The sequence below is a fragment of the Vulpes lagopus genome, chromosome 2 (genome assembly GCF_018345385.1).
Source record: "Vulpes lagopus strain Blue_001 chromosome 2, ASM1834538v1, whole genome shotgun sequence".
NCBI lineage: Eukaryota > Metazoa > Chordata > Mammalia > Carnivora > Canidae > Vulpes > Vulpes lagopus.
The window spans coordinates 76,260,836-76,288,027 of record NC_054825.1 but is presented as its reverse complement, the minus strand read 5'-3'; the positions used below and the strand labels follow the sequence as shown (position 1 = coordinate 76,288,027).

Genomic DNA, 27,192 nt, shown 5'->3' with positions numbered 1-27,192 from the left:
AGATTTTTAGAAACATAGATGAGAGTATTCTACTCTGTTGATAGTTGTCACCCTGTGGTCTCTTTATTGTGATAAAATAGAGTACTAACCTTGAGCATGGTATGAAAGACTTGATACAGAAAGGTCCAGTAAGTTAACTTAATATTGGTCCTTAAACATGACATACTTGTGTCATGCTCCCTCTGTGGAGTGTCATTAGCTTTTTTTCCACGTGATAGACTGCTGTTTAAAACCCACAAGAGGATCCCTGGGTGGCTTGGCGGTTTAGCACCTGCCTTTGGTCCAGGGCGTGATCCTGGAGTCCCCGGATCGAGTCCCGCGTCAGGCTCCCAGTGTGGAGCCTGCTTCTCCCTCCTCCTTTGTCTCTGCCCCTCTCTCTGTCTCTCTCTCTCTCTCTCTCTCTGTCTCATAAATAAATAAATAAATAAATAAATAAATAAATAAATAAATAAATAAATCTTTAAAAAAAATTAAAAAACCCACATCAAATACGAATTTTATCTCTTATACTTCCCATTTTGTGTTAACATTTCCCACTAAATTATGAGCTTCTAGGAAGAGATCATAACTTTTAAATTTTGTTTATGTATGAGGCATATGAATAAATGCTTACTGGATAAGTGAATAGATGAATGGGTAGTAATGGGATTATCGTGTGAGTATCATCTGCATTTTTTATAGTTGAGAAAACAAGTACTTACACTGTGAAGTTCTATATCATTGTAATTTACTTCTATTAAATGCTTCCTTTTCCTCTTATACTTAGCCTCTGTAATAATATTTAATACCTGGATAGTAGTATTTACTTTAAATATACTCTTGAAGACATGGAATGTTTGGTCACTGTAAATATATCCTTATGAAAAAATATAAATTCTTATTGTACTGAATAAATCTTAAGGGATTCTGGTTTTTGCTTTTGTGTTTTTTTTTGGAGGGGAATGGAAAATAGTTATCTTTGCCTCCTGTGTGTGAATTGCTTTTATCTCCTCAGGAAGATTTGCCCTCATCTTTTGTATTAGTTTCCTGTTGGCTACTATAACAAATTACTACAAACTTAGTGGTTTAAAATAACACAGTTTTGTTATATTGTAGTCTGAAAGTTAGACATCCAAATAGATCTCACTGGGCTAAAATCAAGGTATAGTGGGGCTGCATTCCTTTTGAAGGATCTAGGGAATCCATTCCATTGGCTTTTCCAGCCTTCTGGAGGCCTGCATTCATGGTCTCATGACCCCTTTTTGTATCTTCAAAGCCAAGAAGTATAGTATCTTCAAATCTCTGATTCTGACTTCCTCTTCTGCCCCCTTTTCCCACTTCAATTGATCTTTAGTTTCATTTTTGTTTTCTGGATGTTAGTGTATTTCATGGAATATACTGGAAGCATGGTATTTTTATGATTTACTTAAGAGAGAATAATGTAACTCCACCTAACCAGCATTCAGGTTAACTCATTTGCACGGAAATATCTTCACAAATCTGTAAATTATAGGGCCTAAAAGTCTTTTGCAGAGCATCTTTGCCCTTGCCCTTTAGATAGAATATTCTTAATCTCAGGCTTGTAAACCTCTTGGAAGGGACTGTGAATCCCCAAAATTGTATTCAAATATGATTTTTTTAAAGCTATATATGTATCTTCTTCAGGGGAGATAGTTTGTAGCTTTAATCACAATTTCAGTAGTATCAGTGATTACCCTGAGTCCCCAATTTAAGAACCATTACTATACAGAACAAACAAAATGACTTGTACAATTCTAGCTTTTTCTCAGATCTGTTTCCTAAATGTGTACCTTTCTAATTGCCCATTGGTCAGTCATTAATGATCTGACTATTCTTAAAGTTACCATTTCTGAAATACTTTCCCTTTTTCTCTCCTTTTCTCTCTGTCCTTCTCTCCTTTCTTCTTTCTTGTCTGATCCCTGTGCTCCTAATGGACTTCATTCTGAGAACAGTTTGGTTCCAAGGTCTTAAGTGTTTGTGATTTTTTTTTCCCCTTTTCTGCTAGAGACTGCTGACCCTTGTATCTTTTTTCTTGTCTTTTTTCTTTTCTTTTTCTCTTTCTTTCTTTCTTTCTTTCTTTCTTTCTTTCTTTCTTTCTTTTCTTTTCTTTTCTTTTCTTTTCTTTTCTTTTCTTTTCTTTTCTTTTCTTTTCTTTTTTCTTTTCTTTTCTTTCTTTCTTTCTCTTTCTCCTTCCTTCCTTCCTTCCTTCCTTCCTTCCTTCCTTCCTTTTCTCTCTTTCTCTCTTTCTTTCCCAATTTTTAGTTGGGCACACAGGAAAATATAGACTGGAAATATAGACTTCATTTCCCACATTCCACTACAGGTTGTGGTATTGTGACAAAGTGATAATCAGAATTATATATGTAAATATAGTTACTAAGGTACTTCAGTATGTAAAATTTGTTATAATAACTTCCTTAGTAATAACCATTCTCTCCTTGTTAAACATTTTTCTGTAATTTCAAGCTTTATAATTTTTTTTTGCTTTATAAATTTATATATGAAAAATCCTCTTTAGGTAGGAACCTTCTCAGGTAAGGGCATAAATGATGTATATTGGCAACATCATTGTAATAATTGGGCAGTGTTTTGGTGAAAATATAATTGAGCTCCATTTGAAGTAATGGAAAAGGTGAAATTGGAAAAAAAAAAAAAAAGATACACCTAGAAGTGGTAAAGCATGGAAGGGTAGGAAGATTTAGAGGTTGGGTCAAGCTTAGAAATGGAATGGAGGGATCCCTGGGTAGCTCAGCGGTTTGGCGTCTGCCTTTGGCCCAGGGCATGATCCTGGAGTCCCGGGATCAAGTCCCACATCGGGCTCCCTGCATGGAGCCTGCTTCTCCCTCTGTGTCTCTGCCTCTCTCTCTCTCTATGTCTATCATGAATAAATAAATAAAATATTTTTTTAAAAAAAGAAATGGAGAAATTTTCTGGTACAAATCCATATTAGACGAGAGTGGACCCTAGATAGAAAAAGAAATTAATAAAGGTAGGTCTCAATTCACCAGCACTGTATACAGCAGATTTGATTGCCATGCCCAGGGGAACAGAAGACCTGAGAAGCAAAGACCAAGTTGGATTTAATTTCTGATTAGTGGTCATGGGCTATATAATCAGTAGATACATGAATATTTGTACTTCCAGACATGGTGATTTTAATTTTAAGGACTTTCTTACTTTCATAGGAAGTAGAGAATTGTTTGCTTAAATGATTTTAAAATTAAAATAGGTATGTATGATATCTTACAGAAAGTCACCAGCACAAATCATAAAGGAAGAGAAATACATTTGACCACGGTAAAAGAAAAGCTTTGTTCTTTGAAAGACATTACAAAAATTAAAAAAGCCATAGATCAGAATATACTTATAATTCACATAATTGGCAAAGGATTACCATCTATTATATAGAGAATTTATGCAAATCAGTAGAAGAAAGACAACTCAGTTGAAAATCAGAGATAATATAGAAAGAATGAAGAGAGCAAGAAGGCATTTGGGTCGATGTATATAATAGGCTTACTAATAACAGAGCAAGAGTATTCTATAAGGAAGATGGGAAACTAAAAAGAAGGCCATTTTTAGGCCAAGGATATTTTGTATATTAGAGTGTTGGGGCTTGTAGAATTTTCCATAACTGTACTGATTTGATAAATGTTTTTTCCAATATGCAAATTTGAAAATGCAACTGTAATAGGCATTTACCATAAGCTACAATAATGTACAGTTTTAGAGTTATTCTGAATTACGTATAACACAGTACTGCTATTTCAGAAGAAACCACATGGATCAACATAAGGCAAAATTTATCTTCGTGTTTGGTCCTCTTCTTTTGCCTTTAACTTTACTGAAGTACCAGTTGAAAATTCTAGAAAGTAAAGGTGGTGGTGACTAAGAATTTTAGATAATTTAGAACACTTGCTTAACCCAGTCAATAAGTCCTCCTGGCTCTTTCACTGAAACAGATCCCAAATCAGTTCATTTCTTTTGTGCCCATTATTGTCACTCAAGGCCAATCCAGCATTACCTCTCACCTGGACTTCCGCATTAGTTTTCTAATTTGCTGACTAAAGGTGAAAGAATATATTCGATATAATTGTTCAGCTGAGATCAGAGATTAGCAGTTGAGATACAATTTAGATTTTGAAGAATATAATGGAAACCCAGCTATGTTTTACAAGAAGAGCCTCTAAATTTAATTAGAATAAAAGCTAATCTGAAAAGTGTTTATTATGTAGTCTACCACCACAGGGAAGAATAGAGCTTTAGTTTGAACTGTTTCAGAAAATTATATTAAAGAACTAATTATTGTCAGATAGACTTTTTAAAAAGATGAATCACTAAAAACAAGTACCTTTCAACTAAGTATTAAAGCAGCTCAGGAATGAAATTGTGCGTTCTTAGCAAAAAGAATAAGTTGTCATCATAAATAGCTGTTGTCTAAGAGTGATAGACTACAAATATGATACACAGAGTGAAAATCCAGCAAGTTGTTAGCATTTTAACTCCAAGTATTATTTTTATTTATTTTCCACATTTATTAAAATGGGCATCTGTTTACATGATCAGGGAAAAATGTTTTTTGTTAATTTGAATAGAATAATACAATTTGGTTCCTTGCTCTAAAGTTAAAGTCACTTTTATCTAAGAGGATGACAAGTACAAATTTCATTATGCTACAAGGGAGATATGACAACTTGTAAGAGCTGCCATTACTCTTTAGATGAGGTTACATATTTTAGACAAAAGAATTAACTACTTTTATTTGGGATGAATACATTTGAATAGATTATAAGGTAAACAGATTATAAGTAGATAGATTATAGAAAGGTAAATAGATTATAAGAATTAGAAGCACAGGTGAAAAGATTAACATTGGCAGGAAGGAAGGCCTGTCTTTAAAAACAAACAACAAAAAACCCTGCCCCACACATTTATGGAACAACTTGAAAAATTTTATGGTACATATTCTAATATTAGGTCTTGAAGCTAGAGGCTGTTATTAAATTATAAGCTAATAAAGGCTGTGGTGGGGGAATACAAATTTATTCACATAAGCTCATGGAATACATTATAGCTTGAAGGATCAGCTTGAATAGATAAGGGAAACAATGACATATTTGGTATAGTTGAAAGCATGAGATTTTTAAAAAGTATATAAATTACTGATCAGCTTTAAAACTTTTTTTATTGTAAAATGAACAGTGAATCAGGCAGCCTTACTCTTCTACCTAAAATGATCTTTGTTTTATTTGACTTTCCTGGAAAGGACAATACATCTCTTCTAGGTGGCACTTTATAAAGTAGAAAATGTAATCGGGGTAGCAAAGCGAATTAGTGTTAGGGATACTTTTTTAAAAAATGTATTCATATATTGTTTAAAAGTTCTAAAATATTTATAGTATCTTGAGTAAAGCCAAGATAGTTAAGATATAAATTCTATATTTAAATTACTTTTAATTTATAGATATTAATTATAAAATAATTTGGAAGAAACAGAATAGAAGGGAAAATACCTTACTTCACCATCCCAAAAAGCTACCTAAGGTTTTTATATTTTTTCTAATAATTTTATTTATGGAGATTTTTTTGTATGTTTATTTTACAAACATTTTTGTAAAATAAAAAATATGCCGAGAAACATTATACAAATTGTAAATGAGAATTAGTGAGATTCAAAGATGAAAAAATAAGGGTCTGTGCTCTAAAGAAGTTAACTACTCTTATACTCTAAAGTCAAAATATACCCTGAGCTCTGAATGGGTTATTTTACTCCTTAGGTTTTCTAAGTCTTGTAGAACCTAGGATAAAATTCTTAAGTGTCCCAGTTTACTGCATAATTAGATAAGAAGGAAGAGTCAGGATCTTACAGTAAAATAAATACTTAAATGCTTGTTGAGAACTTGAATTTTGTTTTTTACCCAAGTTCTACATTTGTGACTTCACTAAACTTCAAAGGTATTGACCTTTAAATGAATGAGTTTATAGTTCACAGACATTTAATCTGAACCTAATATTTCTAAGTTATGTGCTGTGCTTCTGTGGAATCCTTAGGTTAAATAGTTAACAATCCAAACAGCCATTGTCTAGTATTGATTCCATCCCTCCAAGCTGGGTCTCAGTGTAACAGGCTTCCCTGGCTTCTTGGTATACATGTTATACTTATTTATGGTAGAAGTACTTGTTCTGTCTCATCCTAAGATGAGATCTCATCCTCCCTATCCATCCTGGGGAGGATTCCAATTTGATACCTTTGTCAGACCAGCTTTTACACTATGTACTCAGCATAAACCAGTTCTCTGAGTTGAAGATGGGTAAGAATGGGGTCTAGACAAGAATCAGGGCCTCTAAATAACAATAATAAAAACTTTAGAACAGAACCTGTAAAGCTAAAGACTTGTAGAACTTCCTTTAAAGAATTAGTTTGACTCCAATAACAGAGAATTCTGGTTGACTGTGTAAATTTTATTTTTTTCCCAGGTCTTTGAATTACCAGGATGATGACTACAATTTTAATTCTCTGTTTCAGTATTAATAATTAGTACTTCTGTATTGTTTATGTGTCAGGCATTGCTTACATTTATTGAAGGTGCATACAGTAACTTTCTCAAGAACAAACAGCTAGTAAGTTGCTGAGCCGGGATCTAACTTCTGAAAATACGACTTTAGACTCCTCATTCAACCACAACATAGTGACACTTTCAAAGTATACAGCTTTCTGATGAAAAACTTGTGTGAAGAATATATAAAGAACTTCTAAAAATCAGTAATAAAAGCATAATGAAAAATGACCAAAGACTTAAAAAGAGGATGGCATAAAAATGGCCAATAGCCATATGAAAAGTTGTTCAACACCAGGAGTTATCCAGGGAAATTGGTATTAAAACCATAATGGGTTACCACTGCAAACTCACTATATGCAAACTCACTACAATGAGTAAAAATTTAAAAGACTGGAAACACCAAATATCAGCAAGGATATGGAGCAACTGAAATTATCATGTATTATGGGAATGTATAATGGTAAAACCACTTTGGAAAACAGTTTGTTAATTTCTTCTATAGTTACACATACTATCCTGTTAACCCATCAGTTCCATTCCTCTGTAATTAGGAGAAATGAAAGCAGTTGTCTATAAAAAGACCTTTACAAGAATATTTAACAGCTTTATTCGTAATAGCCAGCAACTAGGAACAATCCAAATGCCCATTAACGTAAGAAAGAATAAATGAATTGTGATGTATTTATTCAGTGAGGAGACTATTTAGCAGTAAAAAAAAGTGTGAACTAATATGACAACATAATGAGTCCAATAAGTCAGACAAAAAGGGTACAAATGGTGATTGTATAATTCCATAGATACTGAAGGCCCATAACAGGCAAAACTAGTTATTTGTTAGAAACAGAACAGTGGTTCTCTATTTGATGGGTAGGAGGCTTAAGGGGATTTTTTGGAGTCATGAAAATGTTCCATATCTTGATTATCATGTTGGTTATGCAGATGTGTACATTTGTCAGAATTTGTTGAATTTTATATTTAAGATCAGTATATTGTTGTATGTAAAGTATAGCTCAGCAAAATAAATATGGAAAGCGGGAAAAAAAAAAAAGCTAGGAGATTTCAGACAAGGACTAGGACAACAGAAATGAAAGCCAGCATCCTAACACTTTGAACATGCAAAGACACTAAGTAGCATAGAACTATTATATAGATCTTCAATTGATACGCACATAACCAAGATAAGTTTAAGCTATAGTTAATATAATTTTCTAAGAAGTCTTCAAGGTACACCACTTGTAGAAAGGATTTCATTAACATTATATTAAAAGTTTGGAACTAAAATACTTAGATGTCATTAATCTAGAATATTAGTTTATGTGATGCATTTCTTAGATTTTACATAAAGAACAGTTGTGGTTAATGTTGGCTAGAACTAGAATGTGGTCTCTTTAGAGTCTGTTAAAAAGAGAGCATGAAGAGTTTCTATAGATGAATGTGCTTGATACGTTCATGAAATAGAACATTTGTCTCTATATGATCTGTGATTAGGTTCCCAGTTGTTAGAAGAAATAGGAAATGTGGCATCTGCACTATGTGTGTTTGTTTCAGCATTTTATTTATGGTCTAGAAATGTTAGAAACTTAGAGATGTCGCAATTAAATGTGCTAAAATACAGCAGTGATTTGTCTGGGTTATATTGCAACAGGTGGACATAAAATAGACGTTTGATGGTGGTCTATATAGTTTTACAATATTTATCTGTGGGGATCTTTTATTACTTATTCCATGGCAATCGCATGTGCTTGAACTACTCAAATGATGAATTGAAACACGGGAACTGCAGTCTTTGATTGTAAGGTTAGTCTTCAAAATAAGGATTAACCTTTTAAGTTAGTTTCCGGTTCTTTTACCTCTTTTAAGTAGGTTACTTTGTGGACTATCAAGGAAATAGGAAACATTTTAGTTACCACACATTAATGTCTTTGATTTCTCAAATAAAACTGACAGTTTGGCTGTTTCTTGTTTATGGGAAACCTAATTTCTCATCTTTGCATCTGTTTTAGTAATAGTTATGCACGAGTGCGAGCTGTGGTGATGACCCGGGATGACTCAAGTGGTGGATGGTTACCACTTGGAGGGAGTGGACTAAGCTGCGTCACTGTCTTCAAAGTCCCTCATCAGGAAGAGAATGGCTGTGCTGACTTTTTTATCCGTGGAGAGCGACTCAGGGACAAAATGGTAATAATGTGTCTACTGTTATAATTTTAAGATTCTATAGGATGAATTATCTACTTAAAGTTTGATTAGTATACCATTAGGAAAATGATTTTTGCCCAGGATCAGTGATTATGTTTCTAAGCTTTTTTAAAGTTAAAGATGCTTCTTTCTTTCCAACTGGTACACATTAATGTGTATGTGTTAGAAGGAAGGTGCATTTTTTTAAAATTAGGTTTAATGCATGAATAGTCCCCCAGCTATTAAACCAGCTACCCTCTGCCTTTCCTTCTTTCTCACTACCCCCCAAGACTAGTGGCTGACAAACTATATTCCACAGGAAATACCCAGGCCTGCCACATGTTTTTGTATGACCCATGAGTTAAGAATGGTTTTTACAGGGATCCCTGGGTGGCGCAGCGGTTTGGCGCCTGCCTTTGGCCCAGGGCGCGATCCTGGAGACCCGGGATCGAATCCCGCGTCGGGCTCCCAGTGCATGGAGCCTGCTTCTCCTCCCTCTGCCTGTGTCTCTGCCTCTCTCTCTCTCTCTCTGTGACTATCATAAATAAAATAAAATTCTTTAAAAAAAAAAAAAAAGAATGGTTTTTACATTTTTTAATGATTGAAAAAAAAAACTGAAGAAGAGTAATAATTTTGTGACACATGAAAATTACATAAAATTCAAATTTCAGTGTCCATAAATCCAGTTTTATTCAAACATAACCTAGCTCATTCACTTACATTTTATCTGTGGCTGCTTTTATACTATAATGACAGAACTGGATAGTTGCAGCAGAGACCATAAGTATCTGGACCCTCATGGAAAATTTTACTAGCTCCTACCCTGGACTCTGTTTTCTCAGATTCTTTCTCTTAATTCTCTATTAATTTAGTTATTCTAGGCTTATAAGATTGATTGCCAGCCTAGTTTTTACACTACTATCTTCTACTCAGATGAGTATTTTCTTCTATCCATGTATTTTAAAATTTGAGTCTAAACTTTGATAGTGTTAGGCATTTACTCTTTTTTAATTGGTGTAGAAAGCCTTTTTTCCCTTTCATTTCTGAGCCTCCCCCCAAAAACCCAACTGTGATCATACCTGAAAAGCTGAGTAATGTTAATGTCATTTGCATCAAGCAAAAGGAAAGCATCCATTTCGAAGCAAAATGAGAGTAAAATGCCAAGAATTTCCAAGACTCTTGAAAATAACTAGAATTCCCTTTAAATGCATAATTGTGGACTAGTTTGTTAGCCCACTTAGCATCAATAATGTTATTCTATTGAAAATGTGTTTTAAGTTCCAAATAATTCTTTTAATACATGAACGTTTTAAATAATTACTTTTAATTCTGGTTTGGTTTCTAGTTATTTTTTACTACTGAATTACTTTAGTAATTCCAACTTGCCTATGCCCCAGTTTCTGCCTCAGTTACATGGAGAGTTACTGTAAATGCTCTTGAAAGCTTTCCAACTCTGTTTTTTGAGTTTATATGATGCATTCCTGATAATGTCTCTCAATTAACCAGAATGTGGTTTTAGGATTGTAGGAAACCCCAGTTGAAGTAAGTGTATATAATAAATTTAACCTATCATCTCTAAAAGTTTAAATATTTAAAGGTGGTTTTGACCTTGCATAAGATGGTGGATGGCGTATACTGATGCTTCTTTAAATAAGCCATATAAACTTCTAACCAAGAACCTATGGTGACCTCCCTTGGAATTTATGCTTGTCTGAGCTCATAATAACGGGAATGTTGTTGGGGAAGTTGTAGATTTTAGGAACTGAGTGAAATAGTGAAGATTTAAGGCATGTTTTAATTTAGGAAAAAAGAAGGCAGGTCAAAGATAGAGAAAGAGTTGGAGAAAAAAGCTTGCTAGAGAAAGCATAAATAGAAAGAAATGATGACCTTGATGTCAATTAGAGAAAAGAAAATCAGAGTGAAACAGAATATTAATTACATTAATAAAAATGGATAGTTTAGGATAATTCAATACAGGATTAAATCTGCATTAACTAGGAGTGAAGTTGGTCAGAGAAAGCTCAGATTGATAGATTGATGGTTGTTCAGAGTGTGGCTTTGACATAAAGCTACTGAGAATAAAACTGGGATTCAGAAAGAACACACAAAACATATTTCCTTATGTCAGGACTTAATTTGAGGCCGTAACCTAATCCTAGGGTATAGAGTCATAATAATAGACTAACAAGAAAATAGGTTTTTCTGAAAGAAGCACTGACCTAGAAATCAGAACATTTGTTTCACCTGACCATTTCACCTAGAGGAATCTTGTTATTTTTGAGACAGGGATGATAAGTGTATTTCTGTGTAGACATTAAAGGAAAATCACTTTCAGTTGGAAGTTTGCCACTTAATAGGGATTAGCTATAGTAAAGAGTTTTAGGTTATGGGGACCTGTGTGACCAAAGGCAGAGGAAATAATGCATGGATATAAATTGAAAATAGCAAAGTTTTGTGGAATCTCAAGACAAATGGGACAGGGACATTGAAATAAACAGATTATTTGGCCCTTTCTCCTGGGTAATACACATCTGACCAAGATACTTATAAAGCAATAATAGAATTGAAGTATGTATCTTTTTCATTATCACCACACTTTGGGATCATTAATATCCTTATCTGTAGATATTTTTATTGCTTGGTTTTATTTAATCCACTTTTCTGGATTCTAGTTTCATGATTTATCAAAAAAAAAAGTACTTTATGACTGTCAAGTCTGTAAGCTTACAAAATTCTTCCCAAGTTAATGATGGTTGACTTTAAAATCTTTGGTGAGTAAACTGCATTTTACTGTTGTCTCTATGTAATAGTTAATCATCGCTTGGTAAACATTGTGTTCTGTACCCATTTTTTATGTTACATCTTAGAATCTTCTACCTTACATGAATTCTAGAAATGAAGTAACATACCTGCCTTTCATACCCCATTAAAAAAACTTGTGTCCTTTAAGAAAGAATCAGTAATTAGTAATCTGAGACCACTTGTATAGTTAATTAAAGAAATACTAGGTAATATTTTAAAGAGTATGCATAGGGACGTCTGGGTGGCTCAGTGGTTGAGTGTCTGCCTTCAGCTCAGGTCGTGATCCCCAGAGTCCTGGGATCGAGTTCCGCATCAGGCTTCTTGCAAGGAATCTGCTTCTCCCTCTGCCTGTGTCTCTGCCTCTCTCTCTGTGTCTCTCACAATAAATTAATAAAATCTTAAAAAACAAAAAAAGAATATGTATAAATGAGAATACTGATTTTATTAATAGTAGTGAAGAAGAAAGATGGCTTTTCTCAAGGGTAAAAAACACTTTGGTAGAAGACTTTTTCCAGCATTTGATTTACATTTACTTGTACTAAAACTGTCTTGTTACACTTCGCAAAGGGTTATATTTCACCTTTTTTTATGAGAGAGCACGAATAAAAAGCAGGCTGATTGGGATTTTTTTCAGGAAGGTAGCATTTTGTGTAATTAGATCAGTACTCCTTCATTCATTTATTGGTTCATTCATTTAGACAGGTTGGAAGTTATTTCCTATGATGCATACCTATAACTTGCCTGATTTTATGATGCTTACAAAGGTAGAATTTATTTCTCAGGCTACCCTTTCATACTCTAAATTAGAGCTTTTCAACCTGTGTGCCATGACTAGGTTAAAATGGCTGGAGCCTCTAGACTCCTTGCCTCTTCACCACTAGCTAGCTGCTCCTCCTCTTTCCTGGTTGTGTTACAAATGTTCTTTTTCTAAGTATGCCTGAGGAAGCAGTTGGGAAGTTCTGCTCTACATTGACTTTCATACTTTGTTGGTGATTGAGAAGGAATTAAAAAGAAACACCAGGCTTTGGTATTGTAGCATGAGATAATGAAATGTTACCTTTCTTCTAGACACTTGGGGTTGGGTGGAATAGTTTTCAACAAGGATGGATTCTCAGAACCGGTTTTTTCTTTTCCTTTATTTGTATGGATTGTATCCTTCATTTCCTTCTAAATCTTGATGGCCTTGATTTCTTCAATACAAGTTTTATCTTGGATCACATTTTTTTAAAATGCTAACTAAAATTTAACTGTTAATTTGGGTAGATAATCTTTGCTAAGGAGTTTCACATTTCCCATGATAGAAACTTTCTCTTTTGATTTACTTTTCTCTAGATACAGTGACCCTTCTCTGTTAGTATGAGACTCTTAATGGATAGGCAAACATTTTATCAGAGTATTTACCATATGTATAGATTATATTATTTGACCATTTTAGCTGAATTATATGTGACATATAAATTTGAACACTGAATTATAATATACCTTTAGTGTCTTTATGAGTACTTGAATATCTATCAGTAATAATATTTAAAGTTTTGCTAAAATCTTACTGAAGACAGTTTTTAATTATGGGTTTCAAAAATAACTATTTTTAATAATTTTATAAGATAGACAATAATTTGTCTATTAGTATAATAATAAATAGTAAATTTGCTAATTTAAAATTAGTAATTTAGTAAATTAATTTAAAATTAGTAATTTAATTTTAGTAAATTTATTTAGTAATTTAATTAGTAAATTTACTAGTTTAAAGGCATTATGCTTTTAAGAGCTTATCGTAGGAGGATCCCTGGGTGGCTCGGCAGTTTAGCGCCTGCCTTTGGCCCAGGGTGTGGTCCTGGAGTCCCGGGATCGAGTCCTGCATCGGGCTCCCGGCATGGAGCCTGTTTCTCCCTCTGCCTGTGTCTCTGCCTCTTTCTCTCTCTCTATGTCTATCATGAATAAATAAATAAAATCCTAAAAAAAATAAAAAAAATAAAAGCTTATTGAATACCAAGAGATAACAAAAATGGAGTAGACTGTATAGAAAGATAAAGTAAGACTTAAAACATCTAGATGACTTAAAACATTCCATGGGAACAAGAAAAAGGCATTGTGCTATGTCAAAGCAAAGTTATAAGATAGCGTAAGCTTAGGGTGACAAATATAATATTAAAATGAAAAAAAGGAAAAATAAAGTTTCAAGTTTTAGGAGCTTGGCAGAGATTTAAGGAATTGTTTTTGGATTAATAAGTAATTAGGTTGTGGATAGAAATGGTTTTAAAAGTTAAAATGCCTATAAGATAATGGTTTTATTGTTTTAAAAGACATTTTTAAAATGGGGTTTCCTTCTGGTTACTAGAGCCTAAAACAAAATTAGAATGTTTGTTTTCTAGGAAGAAAATAAAGTGGTTAATATATAGCAGTGGCTTTTTTAAAAATGAGACTCCCCTACTCTCCACCTTTGGAAACCTTTTAAGATTGATCATCTTTCTGCCCTGGAATGAACTTTATAAAAGTACAGAACAACGATTTTCTGCTTAGCCTTCCCACTGTGCCTCTGTGAGTTATTCCATTGTGAAACCTCAGTCCTTCTACAGAACTTTTCCTTCTCTGAAAATTAACTAGCTTTTCTCTTAGGATTCAGGAGCTCTGTCTCTTGAAAGCTACTGATTCTATTCACCATAACCATAATACCACAGAGTTAGGGGGAAGAGTGGGAGTAGATATAGTTCAGCATTTTTATTGCTCCTTATTCCCCTTATGTAGAATATTACTCGATCATCCATGTATATACATCCCTCTGTTGACACTATGCCATTCAGATCATTCTCTAGCTTTCATTTTCATCCATTGGCCGTAGCAGTTCCTTTGCATAGCCAGCTTTTCCACATCTGAGCCTCATCATTGTTTTTGGCGGCTTTTCTTTGCATAGTCTTGACCTTCTGGTCTTTATTTCAGCAACCTACTTTCCTGGATCTGGTTGTTATTCAAAGCTGTTCTATTTGAGGAATTTTACAATTTCCTGTCATTTCTATTTTATTCCCCTTTTCTTGCTCTTAGGGTGTTCTGCTTACTGTATCACTTTGTTCCTCCAATTTTCTCCTGATTTCACTAGACTCCTTCTGGCTTCAGTATCTTTCTTATTATTTTCTTTTTTAAGCCAGTCTAAATTTTTCTTGTCAATCATTCAAACCACGCTCATTCATATTTCAGTCGCCAGTATGTGCTGAGTTCTTGGCTTACCTTGCACTTAAGGAACTTCATTGAATCCTGCACTACTAAAAAGAAATACTTTGTAAAAGTGAGTATTTCATGTAACAAATATTTATTGAGTAGCTACTTAGTGCCAGACACTGTTCTAGGCACTGGGTTATGTAAATAAACAATATCCCAGTTTTTTTTTTTTTTTTTTTTTTTTTTTTTTTTCAATATCCCAGTTTTTAAGGCAGTATACATTTGGTGAGAGACAAAGAAATATTATAATAAACAAAATAAATACTATGCTAGACAGTTCTAAGTGCTAAGGGGAAAAAACAAATCCGGGATAGGAGATAGGGAATTTTTTGTAAGGAGGTTTGTTAAAACTTTAGGTAGGGATAACCAAGGAAGGTTTTACTGAGAAAAAGTAGGTAACATTTGAGTATAGATTTCTATTTGGATAAGGCCTTATGTTTTAGTTTATATGTTTGAATTTTCAAGTCTTGAGTATCCTTAAAGTAGAGGAATCTGTATTTTTTGGCTGAGACTTTATGCTACACTATGCAAGATCTTGAACTTTTTTTGTGGACTTGGTGAATGGATTCAGATCGTGTAACAGTAACAGTCGTAGACCTAGAAATTAGCGATTCTTCCATTTATTAAAAAAAATGTTTATAATCACAAAAAAAAAAAATGTTTTTTTAATAAAAAGTGACTCTTTCATTCTTTTCATCTCTGCTTTTCTCCTGTCTTGCCTGTATTCCTGTAGATAAAGCTCCTAATATTTTTCATGGCCCAGTTTTACTTAACTTTCTCTAGCTTCTATTTTGCTTATCATACTGAACTTATAAAACCTGGGTCTAATATTTCTTTAGTAATCCAAAAATTACCTTGAGACAGTTCTGTCTCCTTATCTCAACACAGAAAATTTATAATCTGGTCACTACTTTTTTTATTTTTTAGCTGTCTTGAATTTATCTGCCTATTGCCCAAAGTAGTCCCTTTTCATGATGTTGCTTTAGTGCATTATTCATTCATGATTCACCAAAAGCATGTACTGAAATTATGGAAATGCCTTCCCTTCTTTTACATTAACTAAATAACTGTAAAGATAGCATGTTAAGAGTTTATATGGAATAGAGAACGTAGGCAGACAGCTTGTGAGTCCTGAGGAAATGGTAACAGAAGGAACAATTGCCTTTTTATTGTCACAGGTAAGGTCACAGATAGAAAAAACAGGAAAATTGTGTTAGAGAAAGCACCTTGGGCAAACCAGTTTTCCTGGGAAGAATTGGAATGCAAGAAATGCTAATAATATTCATCTAATCCAAAATTACCAATTCTTTTTAGGGTCAATCCATTGAAAAGATAATAAATTGTACTATTAATGACTTTTATGTCTTGCTGTGAATTTTGCGACTTTTTCCCAGCAGAGAAAGAATTAAAGAGTTAATTCTTTAATATTGCCAGTATTCCTTGAGAAAAAAAGCTGCCTGTTGTCATTTCTATTCTTTCTCTTCTGGAGCCGAGCAATAGCTAGCTGTTCCTTGAAAATTAAGATTTGGAGTATGTCCCACATTACCTTTCTGGTTGCTTTTATTTTGTCTTTTCAGAAAACTTCAGCTTAACACTTGCTTCAGCACTCTCTTTAACTACCTATGGTATACTTCCTCTTTAATATTTAATTATTAGTTTTAAAGTAATATTTCATTCTTTAATGATTGATTTATACTGGTTAATCTGGTCTTTCAGGCTCATCAGGATTATCTTGGCTTCACATTTCTGCTTTATACCTGATGGTAATATACTGCACATCCCTTCCATTACATTCTAACTGCCATTAAACTATTAACAATAGCTAATAGCCTCCCTGATACCTAGATTAAAGCTCAAACTCTTGGACCCCAAATTATTGACTTCAGCTATAAACATTTCCTAACTACTTTTGCTTTATTAGAATCTAAATATAATGTAGCATACCTTTAACTGATTAGTTGATTGATACTATTCTTTTAATCAATCAACAGGTACTTGAGTGCCTTCTATCTGCTAGACTTTTAAAGTTTATGATATGCAGTATGAGGGTTTGACTTCTTATTTTAAGAAGTCTTCTTATATTAAGAAGTATAGACTTCTTATATTAGTCTGTTTGGCACCCATAACAAAATGCCACAGATAGCTGCCTTAAACAGTAGAAATTTATTGCAAAGTCAGAGATCTAGATGCCAACTGATTCATTTTCTGATGAGAGCTTTTCTTCTTGATTTCAGAAGGATGCAGTTCAATCCATACCAGTGCTTATTCAGTTCTCCTGGTTTGTCAATTGCTAAGCGAATATTTCACTTTTTAACTACTTTTAGTTTATGTAGAGTTTAATATCTGCTAATACTAGTTTCCCCCCTCAATATTCGTCTTTACCCTTTTTGCTCATTCAGAACATTAAACAATTTTTCTTTTGGTATAGGTACACTCATTTAAGTTTTTTGCCTACATACATAAAAAATGTGTGACTGTTGTAAATGATTTTTTTTGAGGGGGGAGATCATTTAAAGCTCATTCATGCAACTTATCTACCTTTTGTATAGCATTGTATAGTTAGAACTTCAGAATAAGGTTAAATGTTTGTGCTAATGTTGGCTTCTTTGTGAATTTAATGGAATTTCTAGTGTTGCAGACACAAGTATGATTTACTTACTGCTTTCAGATATCCTTTATTATAAGAAAGTGTCCTTAATGTCTCTTATGTTCCCTCATGGAAGTTGATATTCATTTTTTGAAATCTAGTTTTGCGTATGTTCCAGAGACTTTGTAATTGATATTTTTATTCAGACAATTATAGATTACTAATTGGTGTAAGGAATAATATGAAGAGATCCTGTTCCTTTTTACCCAGTTTTCCCATTGGTAACATTGTGCAAAACAGTAGTATAATCATAATCAGAATGTATATTCACATTGATACAAGCCATCATATTCAGATTTTCCTACAGGTAAAATTGGTGTGTATTTATAACCATACAGTTTTACCACCCACAGAAAAGATACAGAATAACTCAGTAACCACAAGAATCATCCCTCCTGTTACTCTTTTATAACCACATCCACCTCCTCCTTGGCCTGGCAACCACTCATCTATTCTCCATTTCTGTAATTTTGTAATTTAAAAAAATGTATGATTGGAATCATAAGTAAGTAACCTTTCAGGATTGGCTTTTTTCATTCACTTTTGTACCCTGAGGATTCATTCAGATTGTTGAGTGTATCAATACTTCCTTTTTATTGTTGGCTAGTGTTCTGTGATGTCTTTGTACCAGATTTGTTTAACCATTGACTCATTAAAGGACATCTAGGCTGTTTCCAATTTTATGCTATTGCAAATAAAGCTGCTCTGAACATTCGTGTGCAAGTTTTTCTCTGAACCTAAGTTTTATTTCTCTGGAATAAATGACCCAAGAGTGCAATTCTTGAGTATATGATAGTTTCGTAAGAAACTGTCCAATTTTTTCCAAGAGTGACTATGCTATGTTACATTTCCATTAGCAAAGTATAAACGATCCAATTTCTAGGCATTCTTGCCAGCATTTTGTGTAGTTACTATTTTTTGTTATTGTCATTCTGATAGGTATGTAGTGAGAGCTCATCGTGGTTTTAATTTGTATTTCCCAATGGCTAATGATGTTGAATATCTTTATATGTGCTTTTTGAACAGAAAAATATTCATGTCCTTTAGCTATTTTTCTCATTGAATTGTGTGTTTTGTTTTGTTTGTTTTGTTTTGTTTTGATGTTGAGTTTTGAGAGTTCTTTTTATTTTCTAGATACTTGTCCTTTATTGGGATATATAGCTTGCAAATATTTTCTCCCAGTCTGTAGCTTTTCTTCTGTCTTCTTCGTGGGTTTTTTGCTGAGCCAAAGTTTTAAATTTTTATGATCAGTGTATCATTTTTTTTCCTTTCACAGATCATGATTTTAGTGTCCGGTTCAGGGACTTTCTCTTGTCCTAAGTCTCAAAGATTTATCCTATTTTTTTCCTAAAAGTTTTATAGTTTTTATATTTTATATTATATTTAAGTCTTCAGTCAAATTTGAGTTAATTTTTATATGAGTTTTGGTAAAAGTGGGTTTTGTTTTGCCTGTGAATGTCCAGATTATCCAGCACCATTTACTCTATTTGTTTATCCCTCCACAAGTATCACTTGTGTTACTATAGTTATATTTTAAGCCCTGCCTTCCCTTGTATATAAGATAGTGATTTCTCTCATTTTATTCTTCTTTCTTAAGATTATTTTAGCTATTCTAGGGTCTGTGTCTTTCTATATAAATTTTAGAATAATCTTACCTATGTCTACCAAAATCCTTACTAGGATTTTTAATAGGAATTGTATTAAACCTATGGGTCAGTTTGGGGGAGAATTGACATCTTTACTATGTTGAATGTTCTAACTCATGAATGTGGTTTGCTCTAGTAAGGTCTGAATTCTTCCATTAGCATTTTGTGATTTTCAGCATGTAACTCCTATGTTTGTTTTGCTAAGTGTATTATTTTTCTTGGAGCAATTGTAAACAGTATTGGTGTTTATAATTTTGATTTCTGCTTGCTCATTATATAGAGATGTGGTTAATTTTCGTGTCCTGTTATCTTGTTGAATTATGAGGTGTTTGGATTCCCTGGGATTTTTTTTAATATAGACAGTCATGTCATCTACAAATAGGAACAGTAGTATTCCTTCTTTTTCGATCTGTATGCTTTTTATTTCTTTTTCTTTGATTATTGTAGTGACCAGAACTTTAAGTGCTTTGTTCAAGAGTAATGGTATTAGGATATGTCCTTGCCTTGTTTAGATCTTAGTGAAAACACATTCAGTCTTTTACCCTTGAGTAAGATGTTACTGCACAGTTTTTTTATAGTGCTCTTTCATGGATTAAGATAATTCTTTTATTCCTGGCTTACTGATATTCTTTATCATATATAGTTGCTAGAATTTGTCAAATGCTTTTTGTAGAAAACTGATATGATCATATCTTTAGCATGTTGATATGATAGATCATGTTGATTGATTTTTGAATGTTGACCCAGCCTTGTAGCCTAGAATAAGTCCTGCTTGGTCATGATGTATAATATTTTTATGTATCATTGGATTTGATTTGCTACTATTTTTTTTTAAGTTTATTTACTTTTTTAAGTAATCTGTACACCCAATATAGGGCTTGAACTCATGACTCCGAGATCAGGAGTTGCATACTCTTCCAAATGAACCAGCTAGGTGTCCTGATTTGCTGCTACTATTTTATTAAGGAATTTGGTATTTAAGTTATGAGAGGTATTGGTCTGTAGTTTTGTTTGTTTATGGGTTTTTTTGGTATTATCATTGTCTGGTGTTGGTATTGAAGTAATACTGACCTCATAAAATGAATTGGGAAATATTCCTTCTTTTTCTTTTTTTTTTTTTTTTTTTCTGTTTTCTAGAAGAGATATTGTACAATTGGTGTTAGTTCATCTTTAAATATTGGGTAGAATTCTCCAGTTAAATCATTTTAATATAGAGAGATTTCTTTATTAGCTTTTAATTACAAATTCAGTTTCTTTAATGGTTATAGGACTATTCAGGTTATCTTTTATCTTGATTGAGTTTTGATAATACACAATTTTCAGAGAATTGGTTCATTTCTTTCTAGTTATCTAATTTATGAAGGAAAAGTTTTCTTAATACATCAATTATAGTTTTAAAGGCTGCAAGATCTTTAGTAAATCCTTTGTTTCATTCCTGAAATTGGTGATGTGTGTTCATTTTTAATTTGTCAGTCTTATTAGAGATTAATCAATTTTAGTGTTTCTTTAAACCAGCACTTTGTTTCATTGGTTTTTTTTTTTCTTTCTGTTTTCAGTGATTGATTATTTCAATGGATTGGTTTCTGTTTATTATTATTTTCTTCCTTCTGTTTGCTCTGTTTTTCTTTTTCTAGTTTCTTGGGGAGGAACTTCAGTTATGGATTTGCGACCTTTTCACATTCCAATGTCCATAGCCTTTTGAAAAGCTTCAATTCACTGTAATATAAAGATTTGGGTTTATAAAGTTTAACCTTGTTTATTAAATTTTTCAACTCTTACATATCCTTTCTCTTCTGTTTTGGTCTACTTCAGCTCGAAGGAGGCTGAAACTCTCCAACTATCATTATGTTTTTGAATATTCTTATGTTTCTAAATGGTTTTTATGTTATATAGATATTGCTGTATAAATTGATTAATAAAGATTCATTGCTATTAGATCCTTAGATCATTGAGATTGGCTTCTTCAAAGTTGTATGGGCCCCTCTCCAAATTATGCAGACCCAGTTGAGGGAGAAGAGAATTATTTAAGGTTGTTTAGTATTATTACTCTGGCAATTCAGACTTCTAACTGCCTATGGGGGCTTGAGAAAGAGCCAGCTGAAGAAGTAGGGATTATTGCCTGTGCCCAAGAATTTCATGTTGTTGTTTGTGTGGGCACCAGGAGTTAGAACAGTGTCTTTTTTTTTTTAAGATTTTATTTATTTATTCATTATTCATAGAGACAGAGCAGAGAACACAGGCAGAGGGGGATGCAGGCTCCATGCAGAGAACCTGACATCGGACTTGATCCAGGGTCTCCAGGATCACGCCCTGGGCTACAGGCGGTGCAAACTGCTGCGCCACCTGGGCTGGCCCTAGAACAGTGTCTTAATTAGAAGTCAGGGACTACAGTTTTCTCCTCTTTCTGCTGATAGTAATTCCTTCTAAATTCTCTACAGGAGATAACCTTCTTGATTGTGTTCTCTAGTGCTTGACTTCTCAGAGGTGCTGAAGGAATCACAGTATATCTCATTTTACAATCCCTCATCCCCTTTTATTCTCACTTCCTACTGACTTTCTCTGATGGTTACAGGTCTCTAATGACTTTCTGTTTCCTTTTTAACCAGTTTTGATTAAGTTACAGTTTTTCTAGGAAATTGGCTATTTCATTTAGTTTTTCAAATTTGGATTTATAAAACCTTACATTGTATTCTTTATTACTTTCTTAAGTTTTGCTGTGGTTTCAGTTTTGTTTTGTTTTACTTTTCATTCCTAAATATTGATGATTTGTATTTTTTTTAAAGGATTTGTTTTAGAGAAAGTGCACGGCAGGTGGGGCAGGCATAGAGAGAGAGAAAAGAGAATCTTAAGCAGAGAGGAGCACAGAGCACAACATAGGGCTCAATCTCATGACCCTGAGATCATGAACTGAGCTGGAACAGAGCTTGACACCTAAGACTGAGTCATCCAGGTACCCCCATTTATTTGTGCTTTTATGCCTTTTTTGTTTATCCATTTCATTTCTCATTTGCAAAGAATCAACTTCTAACAAGAATTGTATCAGATCTCCTGTGCATCTTTTACCCAAACACACCAAATTTTTTCCTCCAAATACACCAATTTTTTAACATCTGCCATGTTGGTTTTATCAGTGTCTCTCCTTCCCCCAGTGTACACACACACACATACATATGCACTCTTATTTGTTTCTGGACGTATTGAAGTAAGTTGCATATATTCTGCCTTTTACCTCTTAGTACTTCAGTGTATTTGTCTTAAGAAAAAGGGTATTTGGCACGCTGGGGTGGCTCAGTGGTTGAGCATCTGCCTATGGCTCAGGTTGTGATCCCAGGGTCCTGGGATAGAGTCCTGCATTGGGCTCCCCACAGAGAAGCCGCTTCTTCCTCTGCCTGTGTCTCTGCCTCTCTCTTTGTGTCTCTCATGAATAAATAAATAAAATCATAAAAAATAAGAATAAGGATATTTTCTTAGAAGGTCATAGTTTAATTATCCTATTTAAGAACTTTAACATAAATATGCTACATTAATCTACAGTCCATATTCCAGTTTTGTCAACTGTCCTAATAATATTCTTATAACATTTTTGTTCCATCAGTACAAGATCACATAACATTTAGCTGTCACATGTCTTTATTCTCTTTTAATCTGGAGCAGTTCCCCAGTCTTTCCTTTATGACATGCATATATTTAAAGAATATTGGCTCCCTCCCTTCTGTTTTTGCTGAACTGCTGTTATGTGAGAAACACTGCCATTGCTCCTTCTGTTCCTTTATAAAAATGTCTAAAATCCAACTCAGCTCAGAACATAGCATTAAAGATAAATTTTTATTAATAGATAATTAGTAAAATTATGTATTTGATAATATGCATAATTTCATATTTCTTGGTGTCTTTATGAAGGATACTAGCTTTTGTATCCAGAAAACTAAGGTTCATAATATGAAACAACTATATGAGCTACCAATTACTGATTTTGGTTAGGAGTAATTTAATTTGAATTTGGCATTTTTATTTCAAAAATGGAATGATATTTCCTTGGAGTCAAAGAAAGATATTTCAGAAAGTTACTGCTGAAAAAAATTTGTCTAGCTACCAATTATACTACTTCTTAGATAATATAATTTGTAAACATGTAATTATCTATTTGTAAGGTAACAACTATAATAAAGTACATAGTTTGAAAGTACATATTTAATTTTACTCTGCTCTCCCAAACTGTTAGTTGTTATTAATGAAACAAAAATGCACTTGTACCCATTTTTGACTTGGTCTATTTAAAGTACTTCTGGCAAACAGTCCAGTAATTTTATGACAGGAGTTTTGCTCTATATTTCCTAAAATAACTCGGAATATATCTTCAGAAGTTTTAGTTATTTAGTGACTGTGGCATTTTTTTTCACCCCCTCCCCTATAAAATACCCTAAAATTTCTTTCAGAAGAAGGAAAAACATCAGAGATTGAAATTTTTCACAGGCTTTAGAATCTGTTGACTTCACCTTCTCAGAATCTATCCATAAGCTCTTTGAGCTCCTGAATGCCTTTATTTATCATTCAAATATCTCCTCCTTTATTAAAAAAAAGTCTCTTCTCATATGTAATGGTCTCCTAGTTTTTCATAGCAATTGTTGTATTATGAATTAGTGGTATCACCTGATGACTAACATCACCATTTCTATTCCTGTTTATTGAAGGTTTACTATGTGTCAGTTACAAACCAGTATTACAATTTTACTGTTTTTTTAAAGTGCTCATGCACTTCCCTTTATTGACATCTTTATTTCTCCATACTGCCTCAAGTTACTGTCTCGTGTTACTTCATTTCACTTTGTAGGATTTCTCTGACCTTTTTTTGCAGGACAAGTCTAGTGGACAGCTTTTGTTTATCTGGAAATGTCTTAGTTTCTATCTTACTTTTGAAGGACAGTTTTGTTAGATAAAGGATTCTTGATTGACTTCTTTTTCTTTTAATACTTTGAATATATCTGCCCAGTATCTTCTGTCCCCCAAAGTTTCTAAAGAGAAATCTGCTAATACTCTTTTAGGATCCCTTGAATGTGACAGTTCACATCTCTCTTGCTGCTTTTAAGATTCTCTCTGTGTCTGATATGTGGCTCTCATTTGAATTCATCTTATTTGGAGTTTGTTGAGTTTCTTAGATGTTAATATTGATGTCTTTTAAGATTTATTCATTTATTTTCTGAGAGAGAGAGTGGGTGGTACATAAAGGAGCGGCAGAGGGAGAGGGAGAGAGAATCCCAAGTGGACTCCATGCTGAGCACAGAGCCTGATCTCATGACCCTGAGGTTATGACCTGAGCCAAAATCAAGAATCTGACATTAAGCAACTGAGACACCCCTATGTTGGTCCTCTTGATGGTATCCCACAAGTCCTTTAAGCTGTGTTTGCTTTTCTTTTTCTTTTTTTTAATTTTTTTAAAATTTGTTTATGATAGTCACACAGAGCACAGAGAGAGAGAGAGGCAGAGACATAGGCAGGGGGAGAAGCAGGCTCCATGCACCGGGAGCCCGACGTGGGATTCCATCCCGGGTCTCCAGGATCGCGCCCTGGGCCAAAGGCAGGCGCCAAACCGCTGCACCACCCAGGGTTCCCGCTGTGTTTGCTTTTCTTTAATCTTTTTTACCCCTGTTCTTCAGACTCAGTAATGTCTGTTGTCTGTTTTCAAGTTCATAGATCTTTTTCTGCCTGTTCAAATCTGCTTTAAATCTTGTAATTTTTTGTTTCATTTATTATGCTTTAAAGCTCCAGAATTTCTTTTTAGATTTTCTGTCTCTTTATTAATACTTTAGTTTGTACATCATATTCTTGACTTTCTCCTTACGACAGTTTTGTGGGATTTTTTTTTTAGCCTTTGCCTAATCTGCCGTAAGGCCTTTTTAGGGACAGTTTCTGTTGATTTTCTTTTTTTCTTACAATGGGAAAAGGAAAAAATGAATTTACTGTTTCTTTGTGTGCCTTGAGTTTTTTTTTTTGTTGTTGAACACTGAACGTTAAATCAAATAGTGTGCTAACTCTGGAAATCAGATTGTCAGGTTGTCCCTTCTGTAAGATTTCCCTTTTTTTTTTTTAATTGTTGTAGGTGGTCTCTATGCTGAGGATCTGCCTAACGTATAAATTTAGATCTTCTCATGTCTTTTCTGAGTATTTCCCTGGGTATGAATAGTCAGTTTCTAATTTTCCCCATGAATGTAATTTTGTTTGAATGTCCTGGTCTTTAATGTCTAGCACCCCAAATGGGAAAAAATAAATGATAGGTAAAAAAAGGATGCTGATCCTTTAAATAACCTAGATATCTCTTGATTCTGTTGAGGAGGGACTTGAAACAGTAAGGGAAGATATAACAACTATGGCTATCCTCCTCTTTGCACCTATCTGATCAGAGTTAGTCATCAGTAATCAGAGCACAGATCTCTGATATGTGGAGGACAGGGTTCTTTTTACCCACCCTGGCTCCTGTGATGTATGTGCAGGGTGCTCCAGGAATATGTTGTGCATAACTTCCTACCATGGGAAATGGGTAGTTGCTATTGTACAAATGCAGAGATTGACCGAAGTTAACCCCAGTTTACTGTCCACATCTTCCCTTGGTAGTTCAAACCTTCAACAGACTTCAGATTTCCAACATAGTTACATCAGACATATTCTGCCAAAGTAATTATTGTCTAAGTGGGGAGAAAGTTTCCTTCATACTTTGTCATCTTCCAGAATCCTCTTTAATCCCATTTTAATTTCTGTATTGAGTGACTTTATGAAGTAGATTAACTAGCAAGACCTCTATATTAATAGAAGGGGGAAATGCATTTACTAATATAGAATAGCTGTTATTCTCACCTCCATTTGTATTTAAGAGCTACATTAGATTATGTGATATAAGTATAGTAATCTTTGGCATTTAACTCTTGGCAGGTGGTTTTGGAATGTATGCTTAAAAAAGACCTCATATACAATAAGGTCACTCCAACATTTCACCACTGGAAGATTGATGACAAGAAATTTGGCCTTACTTTTCAAAGTCCTGCTGATGCTAGGGCTTTTGATAGAGGCATTCGAAGAGCTATAGAAGATATTTCTCAAGGTAGGTTTTCTTAACTGCTTTCTTAATTTGTTTAACCTATATGGTAGAGTAGAGTGACTTTAAGCAAGACATCTTTTGTGATTTATGTAATTAGCTTTGAAAACTCACTGTAGGCAAAGATAAAATCATGCTTTTTTAAAATCCATTTTATATTTGTCACATCATAATATATACCACTTACATGTATTACCTCAAACTCAGTACAGATTTCAGATGATTCCAATGGTTTTAAGTAACAGCATGAAGAAGAGGGAGCGGTCAGAACTTTGAAAATCCTTGTGTGTTGTTATATCAATTATATCCTTGTTTTGGTCATAAAAAAGAAAAATTTAAATAATCAAACACAGGTGACCCTTAAACAACATTGTTTTAAACTGTGCCAGTCTATTATATGTGGATTTTTTTTTACAGTGCAGTACTATAAATGTATTTTCCTTATGATTTGCTTGGTAATGTTTTCTTTTCTCTATTTTATTCTTAAGAATACAGTATATAATACATATGATACCCAAAATATGTGTTAATTGTATATATTGCTGATAATACTTCAGTGGACAGTAGATTATTTAGTGTTTGGGAAATCAGAAGTTATGTGTGGATTTTCAGCTGCATTTGGGCGGGGCAGGGGTGGGTGTTCCTAACACCTGCATTGTTCAAGGTTCAATTGAATTGGGTTATTAGAAATTTTCTCTTTTTCATATGTTAGACTCTATTTTTTCCTATGGCGAACCCTTTCTTGAAACTCTTAGCTTTTTACCTGGTTTCATTATTGAGGATTGGCAGAGACCACAGCCCCATCTACCTCTTTGTATATTTTGCCAGTCTGTTAAGATTATTAACTTGCAGGTTTTAAAAGGAAGAAGAATGTATTTATGTGTAAGACTGGCCTCTGCTTAATTAAGCAAAAAGAAGCACTTTAAGGCCCATTTCTTTCCCACAACGAGGTTATAATTAAGGCTTGATTTGTTTTTCTTTTTTTTTCTTTTTTTTTTTGATTTGTTTTTCTAATTAAGAAGGAAAATTGTCTCTATAAATAGAAATCACCTTCTGTAT

At 33.6% G+C, this 27,192-nt stretch overlaps 1 protein-coding gene across 2 annotated transcripts in view; it reads left to right on the top strand.

Annotated features, from left to right (window-relative positions):
- Nucleotides 1–27,192, top strand: part of SPRED1 (sprouty related EVH1 domain containing 1) — a 120,054-nt gene that overhangs the window by 53,194 nt on the left and 39,668 nt on the right. For both annotated transcript variants that reach the window (XM_041740741.1, XM_041740734.1), the window contains exons 2-3: nucleotides 8,564–8,738; nucleotides 25,971–26,139. In XM_041740741.1, the coding sequence (XP_041596675.1) occupies nucleotides 8,564–8,738; nucleotides 25,971–26,139 (344 nt within the window). The remainder of the gene's footprint in view (nucleotides 1–8,563; nucleotides 8,739–25,970; nucleotides 26,140–27,192) is intronic.